At 41.9% G+C, this 20,831-nt stretch overlaps 1 protein-coding gene across 1 annotated transcript; it reads right to left on the bottom strand.

Moving 5' to 3' along the window:
• Positions 1-5,143: 5,143 nt before the first annotated feature.
• Positions 5,144-20,226, bottom strand: adam8b (ADAM metallopeptidase domain 8b). The gene is made up of 23 exons (XM_085417060.1): positions 19,905-20,226; positions 17,764-17,873; positions 17,187-17,260; positions 17,025-17,100; positions 16,647-16,723; positions 16,149-16,347; positions 15,304-15,369; positions 15,161-15,223; positions 14,911-15,080; positions 14,747-14,828; positions 14,528-14,670; positions 14,208-14,394; positions 13,832-13,921; positions 12,025-12,241; positions 10,845-10,947; positions 10,588-10,756; positions 10,416-10,496; positions 9,729-9,813; positions 7,887-8,007; positions 7,646-7,805; positions 7,523-7,570; positions 6,890-6,940; positions 5,144-6,417 (listed from the first exon to the last, which is right to left on the bottom strand). The coding sequence occupies exons 1-23, from the start codon at positions 19,942-19,944 to the stop codon at positions 6,289-6,291; spliced, it is 2,541 nt and encodes an 846-aa protein (XP_085273186.1). The 5' UTR covers positions 19,945-20,226; the 3' UTR covers positions 5,144-6,288.
• Between the last annotated feature and the right edge of the window lie 605 nt (positions 20,227-20,831).

Raw genomic sequence — 20,831 nt, 5'->3', positions numbered from 1 at the left:
CTCTCTGACATCCCATAATGACAGGAATGCAACAACGTTGGTGCAACGCGGTCGGGCTTCCTCTAATCGGAGCGATCGAACCCGTGAGCGATGGGTTGAATGTGCTGTACGTCGTGTTTCTTTGGGCCAGAGAGAGAAATGAACTTTCTTGTATTTATGAAGTTAAAGTGCAATGGCTAAAATAATATTTTCTTTTTGTTTTGTATTTAAATAACTCCGTTTGTTTCTTTCCATTTGAGTTTTGTTTCCGTCTGCTGGTTTAAGTATGTTCACTTTTTAGAAATGTAATTGTATGAAGATCAAATGTTTACCTGGAAATAAAATAAATCACTTTGGCACGATTCCTGTGTCGATGCTTCTTTCAGTTACTCTGTGAGGAAAAGCTGGAGCCCGGCCAAACACTTGATTGCGGGCTGAACCCAACATAACAAGAAGGTTGTTATTTCCATCTGCGGTAGTTTATATTTGATTGGGTTTGTCTCAGCTCCTCTGCCTCGCACTCTTGCAGAGGTTTATAATTTCATCCAATTTGTGGTTTAATCTGATCTATTCAGTTCAACTTTATAGCGCCAAATCACAACAGCACTGCTCTCAAGACACTTTGAGCAGCCAACCTCGACACGATTCACTTAACCGCCCCTCGAATACATCACGCAGCGATCACAGCAGTGAAACAAGCTGGATTTTGGGAATCCGATGAGTACACCTAAAGTGCATCTGTGACGACAGACGTGACACACTGATTAAATCAGAAGCATGATGCAGGTGGTCCCAAACTGTAGACAGGCTTAAACTCATCAGCTTTAAAAAAATATTAACAAGATGAATATGGAATTTATGAGAGATGTACAATGCCTTTTTCCTCTGAGGGCTTTGGCTGCCAGACTTAGGATCAGTTGATTAGTTTTGTGTTCAATTGTATTATTCTGTTTTTGTTTTTACATGTACGGATTTAATTTCCTGCTAATTTCTTTCCCTTTTTTGTACTGCTGGGATTCTTCTGGTGGTCCCCGCTGACGTAGCAGCGTCCATATTATTTGCTTTTTGTAACCACGGACTGAAAATGCTTCCCAGATGTGCTGCTCCTCAGCGAGGAGGAGAGCGGATCGTATTTGTTTGTGCTGAAACTTGAGTCTCTAGTCACAGTAATCATAGTCATAGTGGGTCATTGGCTGTGACACTGTGACAGCATGTAGCTCACTAACTGTAATGTTGTGCTTTTACGTTTAAGCTGACTAATTTGTCCTCAGATTTGACTCATCGAGAGTTGAGCTGCTTTTTACTGCTTGTCCATTTCTCTAATTGCAGCATCACTGATAAAAGGAAGGAAACGTCCTGACAGGACTTCCTGTACACGTTAGTGTTCTCTCGGTGTTTCTCAGGACTTCATAACAAACAAGCTTAATGCAAACAGTTTGATTGCACTCAGTGCGGTCACTGCTCTGTAATCGTGACTCAATAGAGGACTTTTTTTTTTTTTTTTTTTTTTTTGGTCGGTATCAAAAAAGGGGAAGTTGGTATCATTCGAGATAACTTGACTCGGGTATTCAATAATTTTATCTGAGTCTTTTAAGAGTGAGTCAGTGCAGATGATCATCTTATTCACTCTTCTTCTCATGACCTGGTTTAAGTGTTTCTGGCTCAGCATCAACTGTTTTAGCACACGTCAGGAAGTGATTTGTCAGAAGTGTTACAAGCACGAAAAGTCATGCCAGGTCACAGCTGTCGGCCTCCGGATAGGCTTAGATTACAATCTTATCTCTGCACACTGAAACGTTTAGGACTAATACGCTGTTATTAGTAATAGTCTGTTATTTTACCCCGAGTTTAAAATAGTTATAGGCAGGAAACGTAAACGTGGTTTGGGAGACCACACGGAGGTCACTCTGAAGTATGTTACCCTAGAAAGTGTTGTGGTTTTGTCCTGCAAAATGAGCTCAAAGCAGAGTAAACACACAGCTGGCTGCAGGGTTGAGTCGACGCCCGGATCTCTTTGAAGAGAAGGCTTCGTCATCGCGTATCAACTCGTGCAGAATGCGCTCGTTAAGTGGGCAGCAAGCACAGGCGAAACGTTCTGCTGCCAAACAAGCCACGCTCATTGTTAACTGTTGTTTTATTAGCCGTGAATCAGAGTGAATCAGACGAGCTCTCGGAGAGAAACCACCACCAGCACCCGCCCCCTCTACTCAGTCCCACATTCCTCCAGGCTCGACTCCCATATCTGATTTACAGCAGAGCTTAAAGTCACATTTCCCCCCCTTTTTACAGTGAGATTTACACATCTGACATTAAATATTTGTGGGAGTTTGTCTAGCAGAGAGTCATATTTATGCTTCTCTTGTCTTCGTCCTGCAGTTTGCTGCTTCAGCTACTATGATAGTTTGGACAAAAGCGAGAGGGTTGCCGGTTTGGTGTGGAGGTCCTGAGGTCAGAGTCCTGACCTCAACTCCATCAAACACCTTTGCCAGAGCCGGTATCACAGAACATCAGTGTTTGATCTCAACAGAATAAACGCCTTCCAGCTCCTTTCATGGCCACTTGAGGCCGACTCCCATGTTAAAATGGTTTAAAGCAGAAATAAGCACGTTTAGGTTTGCTTCTATGGATATCTTCCCCTTTCATAACAAAAATCCAGAGGGTGAACTGCTCACTTACCCCTCCGTTTTTGTTTTTGAGTCCTGCTCTGCTTGTACGTGTAAACCTGCAATCAGCCAATCGCACGCATATCGCATGTAGACACGGTCAAGACAACTTGCTGAAGTTCAAACTGAGGATCTGAATGGGGAAGAGTGCTTGCTGCCAAACGTTGTGGCCTAAATATTTCAGAAACTGCTGATCTGCTGCAATTTTCCCACACAACCATCCCCGAGTTTACAGAAATTGGTCTGAAAGTGGAAAATGTCCAGCGTGTGGGAGGTCTATGGGGAGAAAAAGCCTCGCTGATGTCAGAAGCCGGTGGAGAATGGCCTGGCTTCTTCGAGCTGATAGGAAGGAGGCAGAAACTCAAATAACGACTCATTACAGTCAATGTATGCAGAAGAGCATCTCTGAATGCACACATCAGACCTTGAAGCTGATGGGCTACAGCAGCAGGAGGCCCCACGAGCATCACTCCTGTCAGCTAAGAGCAGGAAACTGAGGCTACAGTTCCCACAGGCTCACTCTAATGAGACAACAGCATAATATACATTGTATGAACAGTTTAGGATGCTGCTGGTTTAATGGTGAGCATCATTTAAACCCCTCAGCTTACTGACCGCAGTGTACCTGTCTTCCGATTGCTACTGCAGCATCCTGAACCTCAGATCGTTCGCTGTACTTGAATGGCCTCCAGTCGCCTGATCTCAGTCCAGCAGAGCACCTCTGGGAGGTGATGGAACCCGAGGAAGGCTTCCAAGAATTAGGGAAGTTCAGAAGGGAAGAGGGGGTCCAGCATGGATGTTTGTGTTTTCTGTGCTGCAGTAAGACGTCACTTGAGACTTTTATTGATTCACAGTGAAAGTTCTTGTTTCTCCAAAGAAAAGTGAGCAGCATTTCAGTTAACAGAAGACATTAAAAAAAAAAAATGTCTGGATGCCAAACAGGAAACTCAGACGATAAAGTCTGAGTCCTCGCAGCTGCCTCTCAGACCTGCTTCCTTTAGCCGCTCATTAGAGACCAGTAAAGACACTGTTTGCTGGGGAAGAACAATAGAAGGCTGCTCGGTCAGTTAATTAAATGTTACACAAGGAAAACAAATCCAATGTAACGGATGTAATTTCCCTCTCATGTTTTGGACCACACCAATGAATTACACAGTCAGCTGATGCAACATGATCACACTGTCGAAATAAAGTGCACTTTATTCATTGCAACAGAAAGCGCTTCATGGGAATTCAAGTTTTTACATCTGATCATACGCAACTGATTACAAGAAAGAGGACCGTTATCATGTGAAATCATACGCTGTAGTTTTGGATTAATGACTACTTTGCAGTTCAACATATGAAACCTTCACAACTCTTCCTAGAAAAATATCAGTGCAGTTTAAGAGAAAACAAACAAAACAGTAATTTCTCCTCAAGGCTCCATTACATCCACCCATTCCCCACCTCTGTGGGACTGAACGAACAATGGAGCTTAAAAAGGTTTAAAGCTGAACCACAGTAACACACAGAGGCCACGTAACGGACGTACCTTCAAGTACAGTGCAAAGTAATGTAAAAAAAACACTTTGTAGAAGGCACAAAATGGCTGTGAAGGCACTGTAGGGACTGCATGAAAGTCAAAAATCCAAAAAAAGAAGGAAAAAAATACAGTTTCCCATTGATCTCTCAGTATCAACTGGAACTTTGTTTAATTTAAAAGAAAAAAAAGGCACAACAATCACAAACCAACAGGTAAAAAACATTTGAGGCTGCGTTTGCGTGCAGCTATTAGTGAAACCTCACCAGTCGCTCTGTTTTTGGTCTCAGCTGTTCATTTGGCTATTTTTACAAGCTGGTCTCCAAAGAAGAATTTAAATAAGAACAATTAAGGATGCAGACGAACGCTGTCTCGTGGTTGGTTCAAAAAGTTTTGAGTCCAGCATTTAAATAAAATAAAGGGTAGCACATCGTTAAAATTTTGAATAACGGCATTACAAAACCACTCGAATCAACATTTCACACCACTTAGAAACATGTTGGGATTAGTAACAGGTTTACAGACTGGCTGTTGTCACTCGCAGTTAGATTCTTCTACCTCTTTCTGATATTTTGGAGGTTATTTTGTTTTTCTTTCAGGCTGCTGGACTCAGAGTTCCTCCCTAAACCTATCATTTTGCTCACCAGGACATAGAAATTACACAACTGATCAAATTTGATTAAAAACAGTTTAAAACTTTGCAGACTTTCCCTAAAATATACTTTCAAAAATCTTTTTAACTGGAAGTGAAACATTGCCGGCATATTTGCTGCTGAAGAATTCTCCCATACATTTCCTGACTGTCTCCTAAAATGCCTCCAGCTCTTTTCTCACATGCAGTCTGCTTGAGATGAGTTTTCACTGCTGAATACACTCAGGCTAGTTAGGCTGAGAGCTGCCCGAGCTCCTGCCCATTGTTCTTTTACTGGAGCTGCAGCTTTTTTCACATTCATTATGAAGTTACAGATTCTTTTGTTTGTTGTGTTTTTACTGCTGAGTAAGCAACAGGCGTTTGCCGTCTCACACAAATCTCCATCAGGTAAGTAATAGGAAAGTTGATCACTTCTATTTGTTGGTGATCAGGTATTGTATTAGTATACACCATCAGTCAACGGTCTGATTTACTGTGTTACACAGCAGCCGTCTTTGATTCTGCATGGCCACACGGACATGAACCTAACAGGGCGTATTAGGGCCACTAAAATTTGTTGAAAAAAAGTCAAATTTACAAGAAAACGTACCAAATTTAAGAGAATAAATTTTTTACTTTACAAAAAAGAAAGTCTACAAGCAAATTTGTGCACAAAGACTGGAAAAAGTGGCAAACTGTCTTATAAATGTTCACCTCTGAAGCTTGAGTTTCCCCAATGCTGTAAAAAATGTTAAAAGTGCTCTGACATTATGCTTGTGCAATTTTAACAATGCAGGGTGGCCCATGATTTAGAGACCTTTGACATATAATTAGGATTTTCTTTCTTATTATGTTCAGACTAGTTGCTTAGTTTTGCTTTGCTCCTGTTTAATTACGTCCTAAATGAGTCCCAGCAACATTCAGATCTCTTTATATCACAGTGGAGCTGCAAGCTCAGTTCTGTGCAGGTATCAGGACAAGTGACCCTTTGACATGGACACTTTTTCACATTATCTTATAAAAAATACTGATTAGAGCTGCTTGTAGAGGCACAGAGTGTGTGAGTGTCCCAAACAAGCTACAAACTGAACACATTACCATTCACGAAAAAGATAACTGCCTAATCATTTTCATGCAGTCCCTTAAACACTCATTAAATAAATACTGTAAAACAATATCTTATAAAAGTGCTTTACACGCGTTACACAGGAGGAAAACTGCAGCAGCAGTTAATTTAGAACGAACCCCACCACCAGAAAACAGCCAAGAAAAAAAAAAATCAGACTTTTCCACAGCAGCTGTGCAGCTGTTGGTCTCGTGTCATTAAAGATACTCTCAGCTGGTGGAGCCTCGGTCTGCACAACATCTTTACCGGCTTTGAAGCGTAAACTTTTCCACAGAGCCGAGCGTCGGCGAGTCACTCGCTTTTAAAAAGTAAAACTACACCCTGGATGTCTCTGCTTTGGTACAAGTCGATACTCTTGATGAGGATTTCATGCGAGTCTGTGAACACGAGGCTTCGCTGGGGGCGGAGGAGGCGCGAAAGGCTTTATTCTGGTTGCCGGCGAAGGGCTGGGCTTGACCGGAGGTACGGGAGGAGGGGTTGGTTTCACTGCTTTGTTCTGAAAAACAAAAAATGATTCTTAGGTGAATTTATGAAAGCAAATTAGCAACTTCTGCACCTCAACACTGCTTCCTGTCATCGGGGTGGATGCTCATGTTAAACTAAAGTTTCAAATAATGATGGCTCTGCATGATGTCATGGAGATCCCTTATATTGTCACGTATTCCAACTCTGTTTTTAAAGAGGCACCCAATCGGTTTGTTTGAGACAGCTGATGAGCTCTAGCTTCACGAAGGCCCAGTGTGACATGCATAAGGATTATTTTGAGTTGTGAATCATGCAAAGCTACTCGAGTAAGTCCAAAAATAAAAAACGTAGAGCTGGAAAATGTTTGGGCAGACCAGTTGATCCCTATTGATCCCCAGAAAGAACATCTAAATATGAATGAATCAATGAAAATAAATAAAACGAGTGACCTTTATATGACGTCCTGGGGAAAAGTGTTTAAAATTCTCTGCCTTGGCGCTCACCTGTGTTTTATTCAGAGTTGGTAAAGGTTTAGATGGAGGTAGAGGTTTCATCTGTGGTGAAAAGGAAGAAGACTGTTATTTAACTGGGATTTAGAGCAGATGCTGACACTTTACAGGCTCCTAATGAACATTAAAGTCCAAGTTTGATCACATGGAAACCAAAAATCAACAATGACATTATTTCATAAAGCCACAGAGCTACACTGATGTTTATCAGTCCTCTGTGACTGGCTGTTCCAGTAAAGTCTGCAAAAATCAACAATCCTAAGCTGTTTTCATTAAACAGCTCAACACTGTAGACTAAACTACGTCCAAAAAAGCTGAGTTTAAAGCTGGGCTCAGTCTACACGATACCAGCAAAGAAACAGCTGACAGTTTCTTCTGATTGGCTGCCCCTCATAAAGATAAGATTGAGTGAGGTAATGAGTCACACAAAAAAAATGAAGCCTGAGCTTTTAGCTTGTAACCACGGTGATCTCATTATAATATTACACAGGGCAGAAAGTAAGGAAAAAAGATGGCAGGTCTCCTTTATGCATGTTATTTAACATAGTTTCATTTTTAAGCTTTAATAGACGCTCAAGTTGCTGCGATCTTCATTTTGCATTATGTCTTTAAAAACAAAAGTCTTACCGGCTCAGTTTCCGACGTGACTGACGATGAAGACGGTTTCAGCGGTGGCTGGAAAACAAAAAGCGGTTTGTCAGCATTTCACAGTAAAACTGAGACCTGCGTACACCTGGCTGCTCGGCGTACCTGTGGGGCGGGTCTGCAGGGGGTCACTCGACCCATCAGAGGGGTGCAGGCCTGTTTTGCTGTGGTCTCCATGAAGGTGGGCTGACTGATCTGAGGTCTTTCTTTACCACTTCCTTCTTGGAACGACGGGTTCAGCTTCCCTTCAGCTGAATGCACTTTCCTGTGAAGACAACATTTATTTATTTAGCCGGGAAGAAGAAGGAAAAGATGAAGAGTCCAGACCGCAGAGGGGGAAAACTACCTTGTAGCGATGTAGCGCTCCATGTCGTCCTTCTTACAGCACATCAGCCCAGCAATCAGCAGAGTGACGACCAGCAGGATGGAGACTGCTGCGCACACACCGGCTATCAGCCCAACCTGATCTGCAGGCAGAGGAAACGTAAAACTGCACTTAAGTACTGATGCGTCCTTTTTTGCACTCTTTATGTCTAAGTGCAATTAAATTCTGAACAGCATTGCCTTCAGAACTGCGTTAGTCCTTCATGGCATAGATTCAACAAGGTGCTGGAAACGTCCCTCAGAGACTTTGGCTCATATTGACTCTCTCCGTTAGCCACAGAGCTCCTGGAGTCATTGAGTCAGATGATGAAATCTGGTCATCTTCTGAGCAATAAAACTGGGTCACGTTTTCATTTTGTTCAGTCTAATTTAAGCTCTAACAAAGGGTCTTAAAGTTCTGCTAGAGCTCTCGTTAAAAGCAAAAACCAGACCCGATTTATATTTGTCCGATCTTCCCTTCAAGGTCAGCTCCTTGTGCACTCTGGACCAACTTCTCCAGCTACTTTGGGCTGCTCCCTTCCTCACCAGTGGGTATCTGGTGTGGTTTTACACCAGATGCTGTTCCAGATAGATTCCCAAAGGCATCCGTTTCTGCTCCCGGGGTCAAACCATGGATCTTTCGCTAGTTAGGTGACTGCACCAAACCACTGCACTATGTTGTGTGTCTTTGCCCCGTCTAAGTCCTGATCTCTCCACTTGAACTCGAGCTTTTCTTTGGCTCGTTCAGTAAGTAAATATTTAGTCTGGGTTTCATGTCGGTTGGTTTAATGGTTGAATGAGGATGCAGGAATCCTAATCCCCTCATTTCATTACTGCAGAACTTCATGTTGAACGACCACAGCGACCACACTTGGGTCACAGTTCTTGCTCTCTGAAAACAGCTGTTTGCTCCCAGCTCTCTGAGTAACAATGATCCTCGACACGAACAGTTTGTGGCCCAGGGTGAAATCACAAAAGAGCTCCTGAAAGTGGTTGGAGCAGGATTTCCACGGAGCGTTTTACAAACGGCAGCCACGCTGGAAGAAGCGATTGAAGATTATCTAAAAGCTAAATTTAAACCAGTCGCGGTTTTTGCTTTTTCTTTGGCCTCAGGAGCAAAATTTTCTGATCACGGCTTTTAAGTAACAAATAAAAATGAAGATTTTAGTTTAAATTTTACAACTAAATCGTGAGGAAGCTCTTGAACTGTGGCTAAAAACTCAATACGAAGCATCTTTTTCCCGTTTTAACAACTTACCAGCTTCTGATTTTGCAGAACGATTAGACTATCAAATCTGAAAATGTTATTTTCTAAGAGCAACATGAAAATGTTATGTAAAAGGAATTTTCCACACAAACAACAAGAGCAGTGTTCAGAGGAAGTTATGTCATCCTCTTATTTTCTTAATTAGCTTTAGTTTCACTAAATTTTTTGTTTTGTTCAGAGGAAAGTGTGTTTTAGAGTCTCTTCTTCCCCTTTTCTTTGGTACTATGTGGACAGAAAGTTGCACAATCATGAGGCGCAACTCAAGTTCAAGCTTCATGTGCAGAATGTAAATACATTCTGCACATGAAGCAGAGACAACCAAGTCTTCTACAAAAGAGTGTTGAAACTAAATTAGAGCAAACGGGGTCAGTGCTGGGAGGCTCTCATAATGAATCACTCATGTTTCTTATTCACTGGAAAAATGATTCAACAAGCAGCTGTGACCTGTTTTCATCTGAAAGTCTCATTGAGCCTGTAGATTACAACAGCAGCTGAACGTCTCTAAACGTCGTGCTTCATAGTTTATCGTGAACGTTAAATGCACCGCAGCGTCTGTACCTTGAGGTAAATCCGCGTACTGGACGTTGCATTTGGGAGGAGCCCAGCCGGGATTACAGTGGCACTCGTTCCTATGATTACACACCTGCGGATAAAAAGCAGTTAAATGATTAAAAACACGAGTCGTGGAAGTGGAGCTCATGTTCAACGCGACTGGTTTGGATCGTGTTTGAAAGGCGTTTGCAGTTTTTTATCTGATCGTTTCTTCATTTTATTCAGTCAGTGTTTAAAGTCATTTATAGTTTCTTCCCCCGTCGTTAGGAGGCTGTTACATTCCTTGAGACTAGCTGCATTTGTCCAGTTTTAGTCTGCTGTGATGGCTAAAACAACATAAACAGTGCATTCCTCATCTCTTTTCTCATACCTAGCACCACTTTTAGTTTGACTTATTTGGTAATACCAGCTCTTTCTTTCTCTCTCGCTGCTTTTTCATCTCTTTTTTAATAATTTTTGGCTCTGAAGCTGCTATTGTTCCTGCCCCGTCTGCTCTCTGCTGTTTCTTCTACATCCCTCATTAAAACATCTAAGTTTATGGCTGCCTGTATGTCGCCTGACAGACTAAACTCAGGGCAAACATGGAGCTCGGGTTCAGTTTAACACCAGATGTTGTTTCAGGTGAGGGGATGAGGTGAAGGTTCATGTTTAATGGTGTGAAAATTACGGTTAGTTCTCTGATTTTGAACTTACTCCGTTGTTGTTGCACTTCTTTGCACAGTCCTCCCTCTTCCCGTAGGCTGACACATCCACACATCTGTTATTGAGGCAAACCTGAGCACAAACGTTTGATTCTGAGTAAAACGGCCAAAATATTCAAAGAAAATTAATCGTCCTGCAATGTGTCTCCCTGTGACAGTTTTACCTTATCCGGTGCACATTTCGTGCCACTCGGCACCATGTCCAGGTTTCTCCTCTTATCGTCGTCCACGGCGAGTTTGCACTCTTTGCCGTACATTGTGTTGTAGCTTGCCCGTTTCCCTGTGATAGACTCGCCTCCTTCCTCACAAAACATCGATCCGCACTTAACATCCCTACACAAAACAAAAGCATTAATCCAGAGCTTTGTGGTGCTTCTTCATCACTCTGAATTCAGGGTGAATGACAGATGGTGACACGTACTGTGGAGCACAACGAATGAAGCCGAATTTGTTCTTCCCACAGTTAGCGCCTTCCTCGCCACGCTGGTTCAGGTTGAAACATAAATCTGGTGCCACCTGGGCCCCTGGAAGAAGGCACAGAAGGAAAGCTTCATGTTAATCTGTCATTTATTGTCGGTCTGAGACTCTACATCCTTGCGTTTGCTATACTAATGCACCTCCGAGCACATGGGTTCAGCAGCGTTTTTAAATTCTAAGCGTCCAGAGATGCCAGAGTGGGATCGATGTCAGAGTTAAATATAACTAAAGTGACGAGGCGCCTTAACTGCACGCTGCTGAACTCATCAAAATGGCCAGAAAAGTACTGATCTAATGTGTTAGTCTTGCCTTTTATCAATGGACTGTATTTACAAACCTCTTATGAGACTTTCTTTGCAATCGCTTACATAACAAAATGTATTAAATATTTAGTTGGACAGATATCTTAAAGTTATTTCCACCACATGACAGTAAAATCTAAATGTTTGTAGACCAATGGCTAAAAGCTCCTTGAGGCTTATCTCATCTACTCAAAACAGTGCTGATTTATCCCTAAACGAACCAAGAAGTAACGCCGGAGGGTGGGGCGGGGGACAAGCTAAGGCCTGCAGTTCCCCTCATGGCCACTTGAGGCCCCAAAAGCCAGTCAGTTCCCAAAGACTTCCCTTGTTAAAATGTCCAACTTTACTGGAGCATTTTTGCATGTTTCGGTGTAACAGCTGCAGGCTGGATGATTATTTTTAAATAACTCATTCATTAGGATGCTGTTAAGCCTCAGAGTCAGCGGTGTGGTGCTTTGGTTCACAGGCAGCCTGTTAGAGCTCACCTACGCTAACCCGAGCCACTGAGCTCAACCTGTTCTCTGTGTCTGTGCTGTTGGAGCCTTTCAGGACTTTTTTTAATGGAATCACAAGCTGTACAGTTTAAGCGTGCAGCTTGCTAACCACCAGGTGATAACCTCGTGCTCCATCCTCGTGTCTGGATATGGTCAGCGAGGCTTCAAAATGCACAGCCAAAAACCAAAGTCACATTTTTATATACAAACCCTGAGGTGCACCTTTCTAACTGAGCGTGCAGATATCAGCCAAGAAAGCAAAAGAGCCTCAAACTGGGACTTCCCAAACCAGCAGCTGATGTCTTCGATAGCAGCATGCTGAGCGTACCTGGTCCAAAAAGCCTCCAGCAGTGATGCTCCTGGGTGGGACACTGGCCGTTGTAGCAGTATCCCTGGACAGTGCCGCTGCCCTGGAGCGTTTTGTAGCAGGGCTTGCCGTTCATCTCGAAGCTGTCTTCAGGACAATCCGACGACAGTCCGGTGCAGAACTCGGGCAGGTCGCAGGTCCCGGCTGACTGCCTGCACACGCTCCCAGATGACTTCAACTGAACAAAAATAATATTTTAGTGTTTTGACCTTCTGTATGTACCAGATCTGGACAATAATTCGCTTGTAGGTTTTTGTAGCACTGTTCCAGGCCTTGAAACTGTCAGTTGAGGAAGGATGTGGTGAGTTATAAAAAACTGAAACAGCAGGGTGTTATCCTCCCTTTCCTGTTAGTGCTGAACAGCGGGTGTAAGAGTAACCTTACATTTATTAGCCAGAGGCGGGGTGTGTCTTTAGGAAAGGTCCTGAACTTCACAGAGAATGGGGATTGTTATATCCCAACAGCTACAACAGAAAATCGGCATTCATTTCATTTACTGGACAGATTGTCAAAAAATTCTGAAATATTCATAATCCTGAGTATTAATCTTGATCTATTTTAGTGACGCGCTGACTTTCCTGCAAATTTTCAGTAAAATATCTCAGCAGTTACCAGAAGGCGAGCCTCTGATCGTCCTCCAAGGCCTTCATGAAGATATCTTTTGAAATATTTTTGCAAAACATGGCATACTTTGACAGTGCCTGACTTTTTTTTTTTAAATATAGCACATCAATATTTCTCAGTTATATAAAAAAGATATTTCAGTATCTACTCAATGTAGATAAGAGGATTAATGTTCCCAGGAGAAAAATCTTACTCATTACAACATCCAGAACCACCTACTGAGAAACTAGCTGCTGGTGTGTGCAATCGTTTTTGTGACACAGTGACGTTAATGACTGTTTTTCCATAAAACGTCCCCGGTGGGAGCCAGCTCAGCACAAAAGAGGTGTGCTGGGAGCTTCGTGGGTTTCTGTGGCTGAGCTGCTCCATGCACTGCATGTTTTACAGATTCTGGAAGTTCAAATCATTGACAACTTTCACTACCTCACTAAAGTTGGCAACTATCTGTGACACACGGCAGAGAAGCTGCACATATGGCTCGAATTATCATTATTTATTCTGGTGTGCTTTACAAAATGTGTCATTGCATTAGGCAGAGCAGGAGTTGAGAAAAACATAGCAGCTTCGTTCAGAATCCAGCTGATGTGTGCAGAGATTAGCAGCACACACACACACACACAGCTGTGTGTTGCATTGATATTTGGGATAAACTGTATACATAATGTTCTTAAAATTCTGGAGAAAGCCCGGGAAATTGCTGAGTGAAAAGCATCTCCCACAGCTTTATTTGGAAATTACTCTGAGGAGAAAAGAGAGTCTGGGGTTTGACGTTTTCAGCCAACACGTCGCTAAATTTGAGACTCGGATGTTTTTGTGAATGTGAGCTCTGTTAGTTATCAAATCACAGACCGGCTTCAGAGCCAGATTCCAAAAATGTGTCAGGGAATAATTTAAAACACATGCTGAACGTATTTTTGTCTCCAGAGAGTTTTAAACTTCATCGAGAACTCGATTAATCACAGCTGGACCTGTGATTAGTATTAATGTCCTCGCAGCACGCTGACGCTCTGAATCTACATTCAAATTTAGGTTGTTTTCTGCACCTTTGTTTAGATGCAACGTGCTTTGGAATGAGGCGTCTTATACTGTGTAGGTACGGATTAATATAAAGCCACATTAGAAGGGAGCAGAGCAGCTTCAGTACCTGACACTTCTCACAGCACTGTCCGTGAGCACACTGGGATCCTGCAGTCAACCGACAAGTCGAGGCATCGCAGCAGGGATTGTTGCATTCCTGCAAAAAACACAAAGACACACAACGTTTGTTTCTGTGCACACACTTGATCCTCAAACATGGCTGCAGCGATGAAGGCAGTGACCTCACCCAGGAATTCTCCCCCTTCTGATGAGGTGTGAGCACACTAGAAAGCTATTTTAAATTTGAACTCTTTAAGGCTGCAGCTCTGCACACGCTACCTGCCCTAACCTCAGACAGGAAACCACAGCAGTGGGATAAAATGGAAGAACCTAAATAGCATCTCCCTTCAGCAAAGGACATATTTAAACGTAGCTGGGGTTACCTCCACCGTGCCACAGTCGCACTCCTCTCCGGGCTCCATCATGCCGTTGCCGCAGCGGGGGCCCACGGCGATGATCCTGGAGGAGGTGGGCTTTTGCAGGCAGCTGGGCTGAGCTCGCTCCAGGAATTCAGCGAGCTGAGAAAGACTGCAGCTGCTGAACAACTCCGGGAACATTTGATTTCCTGCCCTGTGGGAGGAACAAGGAGATCTGGGCTCAGCTTAAGGTTCAGCGCACCCCTGCTCTGATTTTAACGGTTTACAAATGGGAAAATGTTTGCAGATGCAAAAAATTCTACATCTGCTCTGGTCTGCATTTTTACCTGAGCTTTTCTGCCATGACACAATCCTTCCCGCTGAAGGTGGAACCGCACGTGCAGTCTGGAGCGTCGTGGGAAAGGCCAAAGTTATGTCCCATCTCATGGGCGATAGTGGAGGCGAGGCCTATTGGGTTTTCATGGTGATCCTGAAGGAGAAAAAGGAATCAGTATCACCTCCATCGTCCATCCTGATGAACGAGAGTCAGACGCCATTACTCCCACCTGATTCACGCCTCCTGAGTTTCCGGTGCACATGGCGAACTTATTTGCCAGTCCGACTGTTTCTCCGTCAAAATCTCTCCAGCTGTTAAAGACAAAAACGCACCGTCAGGTCAAGCCGGCGGCATCACTGCAATTAAAACATCTGCACAAATGTCAATCCTCACGTCACAAACTGGGCGTTGTCGTGCTTCACCCTCAGCAGGAGGTCGTCCTGACGCCACGCCAGGAACTTGTCCAGCGTGGCTTCTGAACTGTGGCTGACGTCGATGAGGTCTTTGTTCGACCAAATCTCCAACCCCACCAGCAGGACGCGGATGTTCAGACGCCGATACAGCTGCGGGCGGAGGAGGAGACCGTCAGGAACAGATGTGCTAAGACACGTCAAACATCTTAAACAGCTGGACGCAAACTCACCTTATCGATGTGATTCACGACTCCGAGGATACGGGATTCAGTATTGCTTCCATATTTTTTATACTGCAGGAGAAAAGGAGGCGAATGTGTCAGATTTACTCAGCGATGAGGGTGAAGTTTTATTTAAAGTGAGACGTTATTACCTCAGCGTTGTCCACCACAACATACAGCTCGACAAACCTCTGAGGACCCGGCGTGGGATTCGATTTCTGAAAGGAAACACAAAAAAAACTGTGAAATACACGCCAACATGACACATCAACCTCATTATTTATTGATTATTTACTCACTTATGTGCTTTTACTACACATCTACACACATTAAAATGGAACAAGGGGACAATAAAAGAGGACCACTCCTCTGCAAATAAAAATGTGAGCGAATGAATTCAAGTCCTGCATTCCAAATATATTTACACAGAGGTTCTAACTGACTTCATCGGTGTGACCCCTTCTATTTGGAGAAATCTAACTATTAATGGTGTTTCTGCTACCCGGTGGAGCTCAGGCAGAGCTGAGCTGCTAGCTGACGGTGCAGAGACGGACCGTGTTTCCTTATCCGCAGAGCAGACTTTAAAGTAAGGTTTGCAAAGCTCTGTGCGAGAAAAGATCCTCGAGATGGGATGAACACACAGGATGAACATGTGTGTTCATCTGTTCTCGATATCAGGAGACGTCTGAACGATCATTTCTGTCCCAAGACGAACCCTGACTCATCGTATGTAACAGAACAGTGGCTGGAATTCACAAACACGCACACAAAAATCAAACTAAGTAAAGGAAAGGTCCCAGCTGACCTCCTCGGGGTCAAGTTTCGATTTTACAGCCAATCTGAACATTAGTATCATTCATGGGATGGATGTTTGATCTGCTTTCTTAAAATTCACTGAGGAAAACGTGCCTATCTTCTAGCTGTGGTTCCTTCAGTGTTATAAAAACTTTTGTATTATATGAAGGTGAAAGAAAACTACACTGGCACTAGAGCATACCCATGATCTGGACCTGAAGAGTCCAGCGACCTGAGGGCCCTGGTCCTGGTCGTAGAGTAGGGTGGTGTTGGATGAATAGCCACAGCTGGGCCTGCCGCTGATTTTCAGGTGCTCCTGTCTGTAAACGGCATGATCGCCATCGTCCGTCTGCCCCAGAGGCTCGATCAGGTAAACCTGCTGCCGGGCTCTCAGGAAGCCACTGCACATCGACATTAAAGAAATAACTTTATTCGTCTGCCAAGAACAGAAGAGATGTGACTTTGATCCTTATAAAAACATAAAAGCTTTCAAACAGACGTAATGGGTCGTTAAGGGGCATTAAGGGTGAAACGGCGGTACCCGGGCACAGAGCAGCAATGCGACGAGCAGAAAAACAACCAGGTTGCTAAATATGAAGCAAGGCGTTTCTCAAGAACCTGAGAAACTTTCTCTACAGATGATGTAAGTGATAAAACAGGAAGTCCTATGTTGTAAAAATATCTATCGCTGCTCTCTTACCTCATGCCAGAACAAATCCCCACGCTCACCGAGGAGTCATCCATGCCTTCGATGTGACCGTGATAGTAGCAATGATCCTAAAAACACGGATCGGTCAGTGAGGCCGGCTGGTACAGACATCGCTCACGCAGAGATTCTTTGTTTTTGCTTCCATAAAAATCACAATTAGAAGTCTAAAATGTTCGATTTTTATCATTTCTGGGGCAATAAAAAGTTTTTGAAACAGCTCCTTCTCCTTTAAAACAGGACTCGAGGCTATTTTACATAAATAAGTCAAATTTTTTAAACATTTTTTATGTTGCAAAAAGTGAAAAACATATCATTTGAGATTGAACAAACAAGATTTTACTTAATCATTTAAATAAAGTTAAAACGCACTTGTTTCGGTGATGTTGTCACCCGTTTGCCATCTTCAGTATAATGTGTTTCAGTGTAGTCTCTCCCAATAAGGTTCCTATAAAATTGAAATTCATTTTCATGTATTTATATATAATAACATATATATAATATTTGCATTTGCTGAGCAGAAATGAAACTCACCTGTTTTTTTCCAGAAGAATTGTGTGATTTCTCCCTTCGATGGCCAACTCGTACCGAACTGTATCAGGATAAAGCTGCAGAGAAACGTGCACAAGTCACAGGGCGGCGTTTAACCTCCTGAACATCTTTCACTTGTGGGAAAAAAGGCAAGGAAGGAAAATACCTGTGCAGGTAAAAGTCCTGCACCCAAACATGTGCTTCTGATTTATGATAACACATAGTTTGCACATTTTTAATCTGCAAAGCAGCTAGTGAAACTGCACTGATAAATTAGCTGTTATTAGGAAAACATGTTGAAATGCTGAGAACACAGAGGTTGGTTTTTCAGTCCCGGGTGTCGCTAATCTCATCCAAAATGACTTAAAAACACAAAATTAAAGGATGCTTACAATATGCATTAACACAATAAAGATCAGCTTGATGTCAGAGAACTATTGGAAGAATATTCCTATCTGACATGGAAAAACCAGCACAACGATACTCAGTAACGTATGCAGATTCCACAATTTTTAATAATGAATCACATGAGAAATATTTTAGAGAGAGCACCGGTGATGTGCAGCTGAGGCGTCAGTACCTGCGGGTGGTCCTGAAGGCTCCTCCTGTGTCTCTCCTGGAGTCTCTGAGGTCGGACCACCTCGTAACGCTCCACGTGAGACAACGTCCCCGAGCTGTGCACGATACAAACTACACACCACAAACACTGAGTCACTGTCTGTATATGATCATGAAGGAGTAGTGCAGATGCCAAGCAAATTTAGGCAAATTCAGCCCAAAAACAGACTGTCTGATGTAAAAAGAAGCATTCAAGAATACAGAGTCTGCAACATCTGCTCACATCTGACTGCATCAGTGCATGCATCTAGGTTTCACTCATTTGAGCTCTGTGGGAGTCACCCCATAACAAAATCTAGAGCATACAGGAGAAGACAATCATGGTGGCGGAAATGTTCGGGCGTGGAGTTGCTTTGCAGCTTTTAGTAAAATCTGCAACAGTGCTTATGTTTAATATGAGGCCATCAGTCCAAAAGTTAGAAATGACCCAGAAACGGACCCTTTAAATATTGCCTAACGTGCCCTTTTTTTTTTAAGTTTTCTCCAGTGAATATTCTGAAAACAGATCAAACATCCAGGTTTCTGTTTAGTGAAACTATGACTTTGGCTTCAGATTGTGACACTTGGACTGGGTGTAAAATTTATTTCAGAATCAGAATCCTTTATTGATCCCTAGGGGAAATTATTTTGGTTACAGTGCTCCAGTATAAACAGTAACATAGACAGACAATATATACAATATATACATGATTTATATACATATAAGTCACTTATTGATAAATAGCTGAATAAGAAGAAGAGCGTGTAGCTATTGCAGTACAGTGTGTTAAGTGGATGAGTTGCACTTCTTCCAAATCAGAAATTTTTGATTTGACTGTTTTTTGTTTTAATGTAATTACACATACATGTGTAACTGGGGGCCAGACCTGATTGGTCTTTAAAAGTGTAAACTGCAGTGAGATCATTAAAAGCTGATGTTGTGATGCCAGCTTTACTGCAAACAAGTGAAAAAGTATAGAAAGCTAAAATAGTTTCCAGATCTAGACGAGCTCTTTGAATCCTAAAAACAAAAAATGCCACAGCTGTGACAGAAACTGTTGCATTAAATGTGGCATCCCTCAAGGATCGATTTTAGATCCTCTTCTATTGTCGTCTTTGCATTTCAGAAGCACAATATTTACGTTTAGTATCATCTACCTGCCTCACCTCACAGCGACTGATGGCAAAAAAACTTTTCTCAACTAAAAATTAGGCAAAACTGAAGTTATTTTATTTCCATTATTTGACTTAATTTCCAGGTCCTACATATTTATATTTTTGGCTTAATCATTTTAAAATCTTATTTTATTTAATGATCATATTTTAAGAATTATTTAGATTTTCTTTTGCTTTGTGCTGATTTTTATCATGTTCTTCTGTGTGTTTTATTTTGAAGACCTCCCGGTATTTTAAACTGAATTCACTTGCTCTTTTTAAAAAGCATTTTTTCTTATGCCAGGATAATTATGTGATTTTTATAAAATTTCATATAAAATAATAATAATAATTTAACTAGAAATAATATCCCCTGTTGAACATTTTTAGAATATACTTGTTTTTACACTTAAAGAAAGGGAAACATTAGCGAGGGGTTTTTATTAATGCAGTTGTTTTACTAAACCTGCCTCAGCTTGATCAAATCGTTTTTCTTGGTCATGACTTTCTTACTAATAGATTTTAAATCTCAAATTTCTTCTTAAATAAAGGGCAAACATATCTAAGACCACACGTGTCTACCTATCCATCACCTCAGATGATCTAATTGTTTCATGTTTCCTCCTCTGTACTGCTGAGAAGTTAGATGTATAATCAAATACTGTATTTTAAAGGCACATCAGATCTTTTAAGAGCGTTAATATTTATTAGTAAAGCAACATAACTTGTAAATAAAACAGTAAATTGGTTAAAGAAAAACAACATTTGCGTAAATAAAGAGGGAAATACTGTTATAAACTGAACCATATGTTTTCTTTTACAGGGACTTTAAACCCTTTTTAAACCACATAAAGTTCTGCTCGCCTATTAATAGTTCGAAGCTTCTCTGCCAGACTTCATTCACTTTTCTGCTGATTTAGCGGCAGCCTGTTGCTCTTCGTAAAACTTTGTTGGAGTTAAAAGTCTTACCGCATGTGAGCCACAGTAAGAACAAGTCCTCTCCCATCATGATGCGCTCTGCTCGGGCCCAGCCGATCACCTCCCGTTACTCCGTCGTGAATCAGCCGCTTCCAGGCAGCGACTCCCCCGAGCTTCGTTCTTATCTCCGCCCCGCAGACTTACCGGATACCCAACGTTAAGCCAACTGTGGCTACACTTCCGGTGTAATAAAGCTTTAAAAAATAAAGTCAAATTTTATTTATGTGTCGCCAAATCGCAGTTGCCTCAGGTGGCTTTAAGGTGTAAGGTAAGAAATCCCCAGACAACTCCCTATGAGCAAGCACAGTGGGAACACCCAAAATATGTGTAGATGTAGAAATCATACATCGTACTGTAGTATGACACGTGGGAGTCATGTATACGTGGAAACAACAGCTTAAGATTTAAACTAAAAATGTTAATCTTATTATCATAAAAACTATGAGACCTTTAAGCTATGATTAATAACTTGGGTCAGCATAAACCGAATAATCAAAGCTTTTCAAAAAGTTCAGACACCAGTGAATTGAGATTATTTCCCTTACAGTCATTTCTGTCAACCCCAATATGGAAAATTCTCTAAATTTACAGTATATTCTCTGTATTCACAGACATTTCTGTTAATCCCCATGCAGTTAGGACTGTTTTAAAAGTATAATATCTATCTATCTATCTATCTATCTATCTATCTATCTATCTATATATATATATATATATATATATATATATATATATATATATATAATGTTTTGGTCCTGGTTTTCGCAAAGAAGGTTAAATTTTTTAACTAAACCTTAGAAAATCTTCAACAATCATAAATCTAAACATCACCTGATTTATTTTTATTTTACCTTTTAATGTATGACATATTAAAAAGTTCAAATAACGTACCAAGAGTAAGAAAACATGTTGAGTTGA

Source organism: Rhamphochromis longiceps, linkage group LG8 (assembly GCF_057381845.1).
Source record: "Rhamphochromis longiceps isolate RC_006_pf linkage group LG8, R_longiceps_female_GT1.1, whole genome shotgun sequence".
In the NCBI taxonomy this organism is placed as follows: domain Eukaryota; kingdom Metazoa; phylum Chordata; class Actinopteri; order Cichliformes; family Cichlidae; genus Rhamphochromis; species Rhamphochromis longiceps.
Note: the sequence above shows the minus strand (reverse complement) of the source record. Positions and strands in the feature narration are given on the sequence as shown.

What these genes read in the sequence shown, in the direction of transcription:
- adam8b (XM_085417060.1), bottom strand. Translation starts at nt 19,944, where the DNA reads ATGATGGGAGAGGACTTGTTCTTACTGTGGCTCACATGCG. An exon ending in CTTACTGTGGCTCACATGCG is followed by an intron (nt 17,874 to 19,904) that starts GTAAGACTTTTA and finishes TGTGGTGTGTAG; the next exon opens with TTTGTATCGTGCACAGCTCG. An exon ending in CAACTCTGAATAAAACACAG is followed by an intron (nt 6,418 to 6,889) that starts GTGAGCGCCAAG and finishes TTTGTTTTTCAG; the next exon opens with AACAAAGCAGTGAAACCAAC.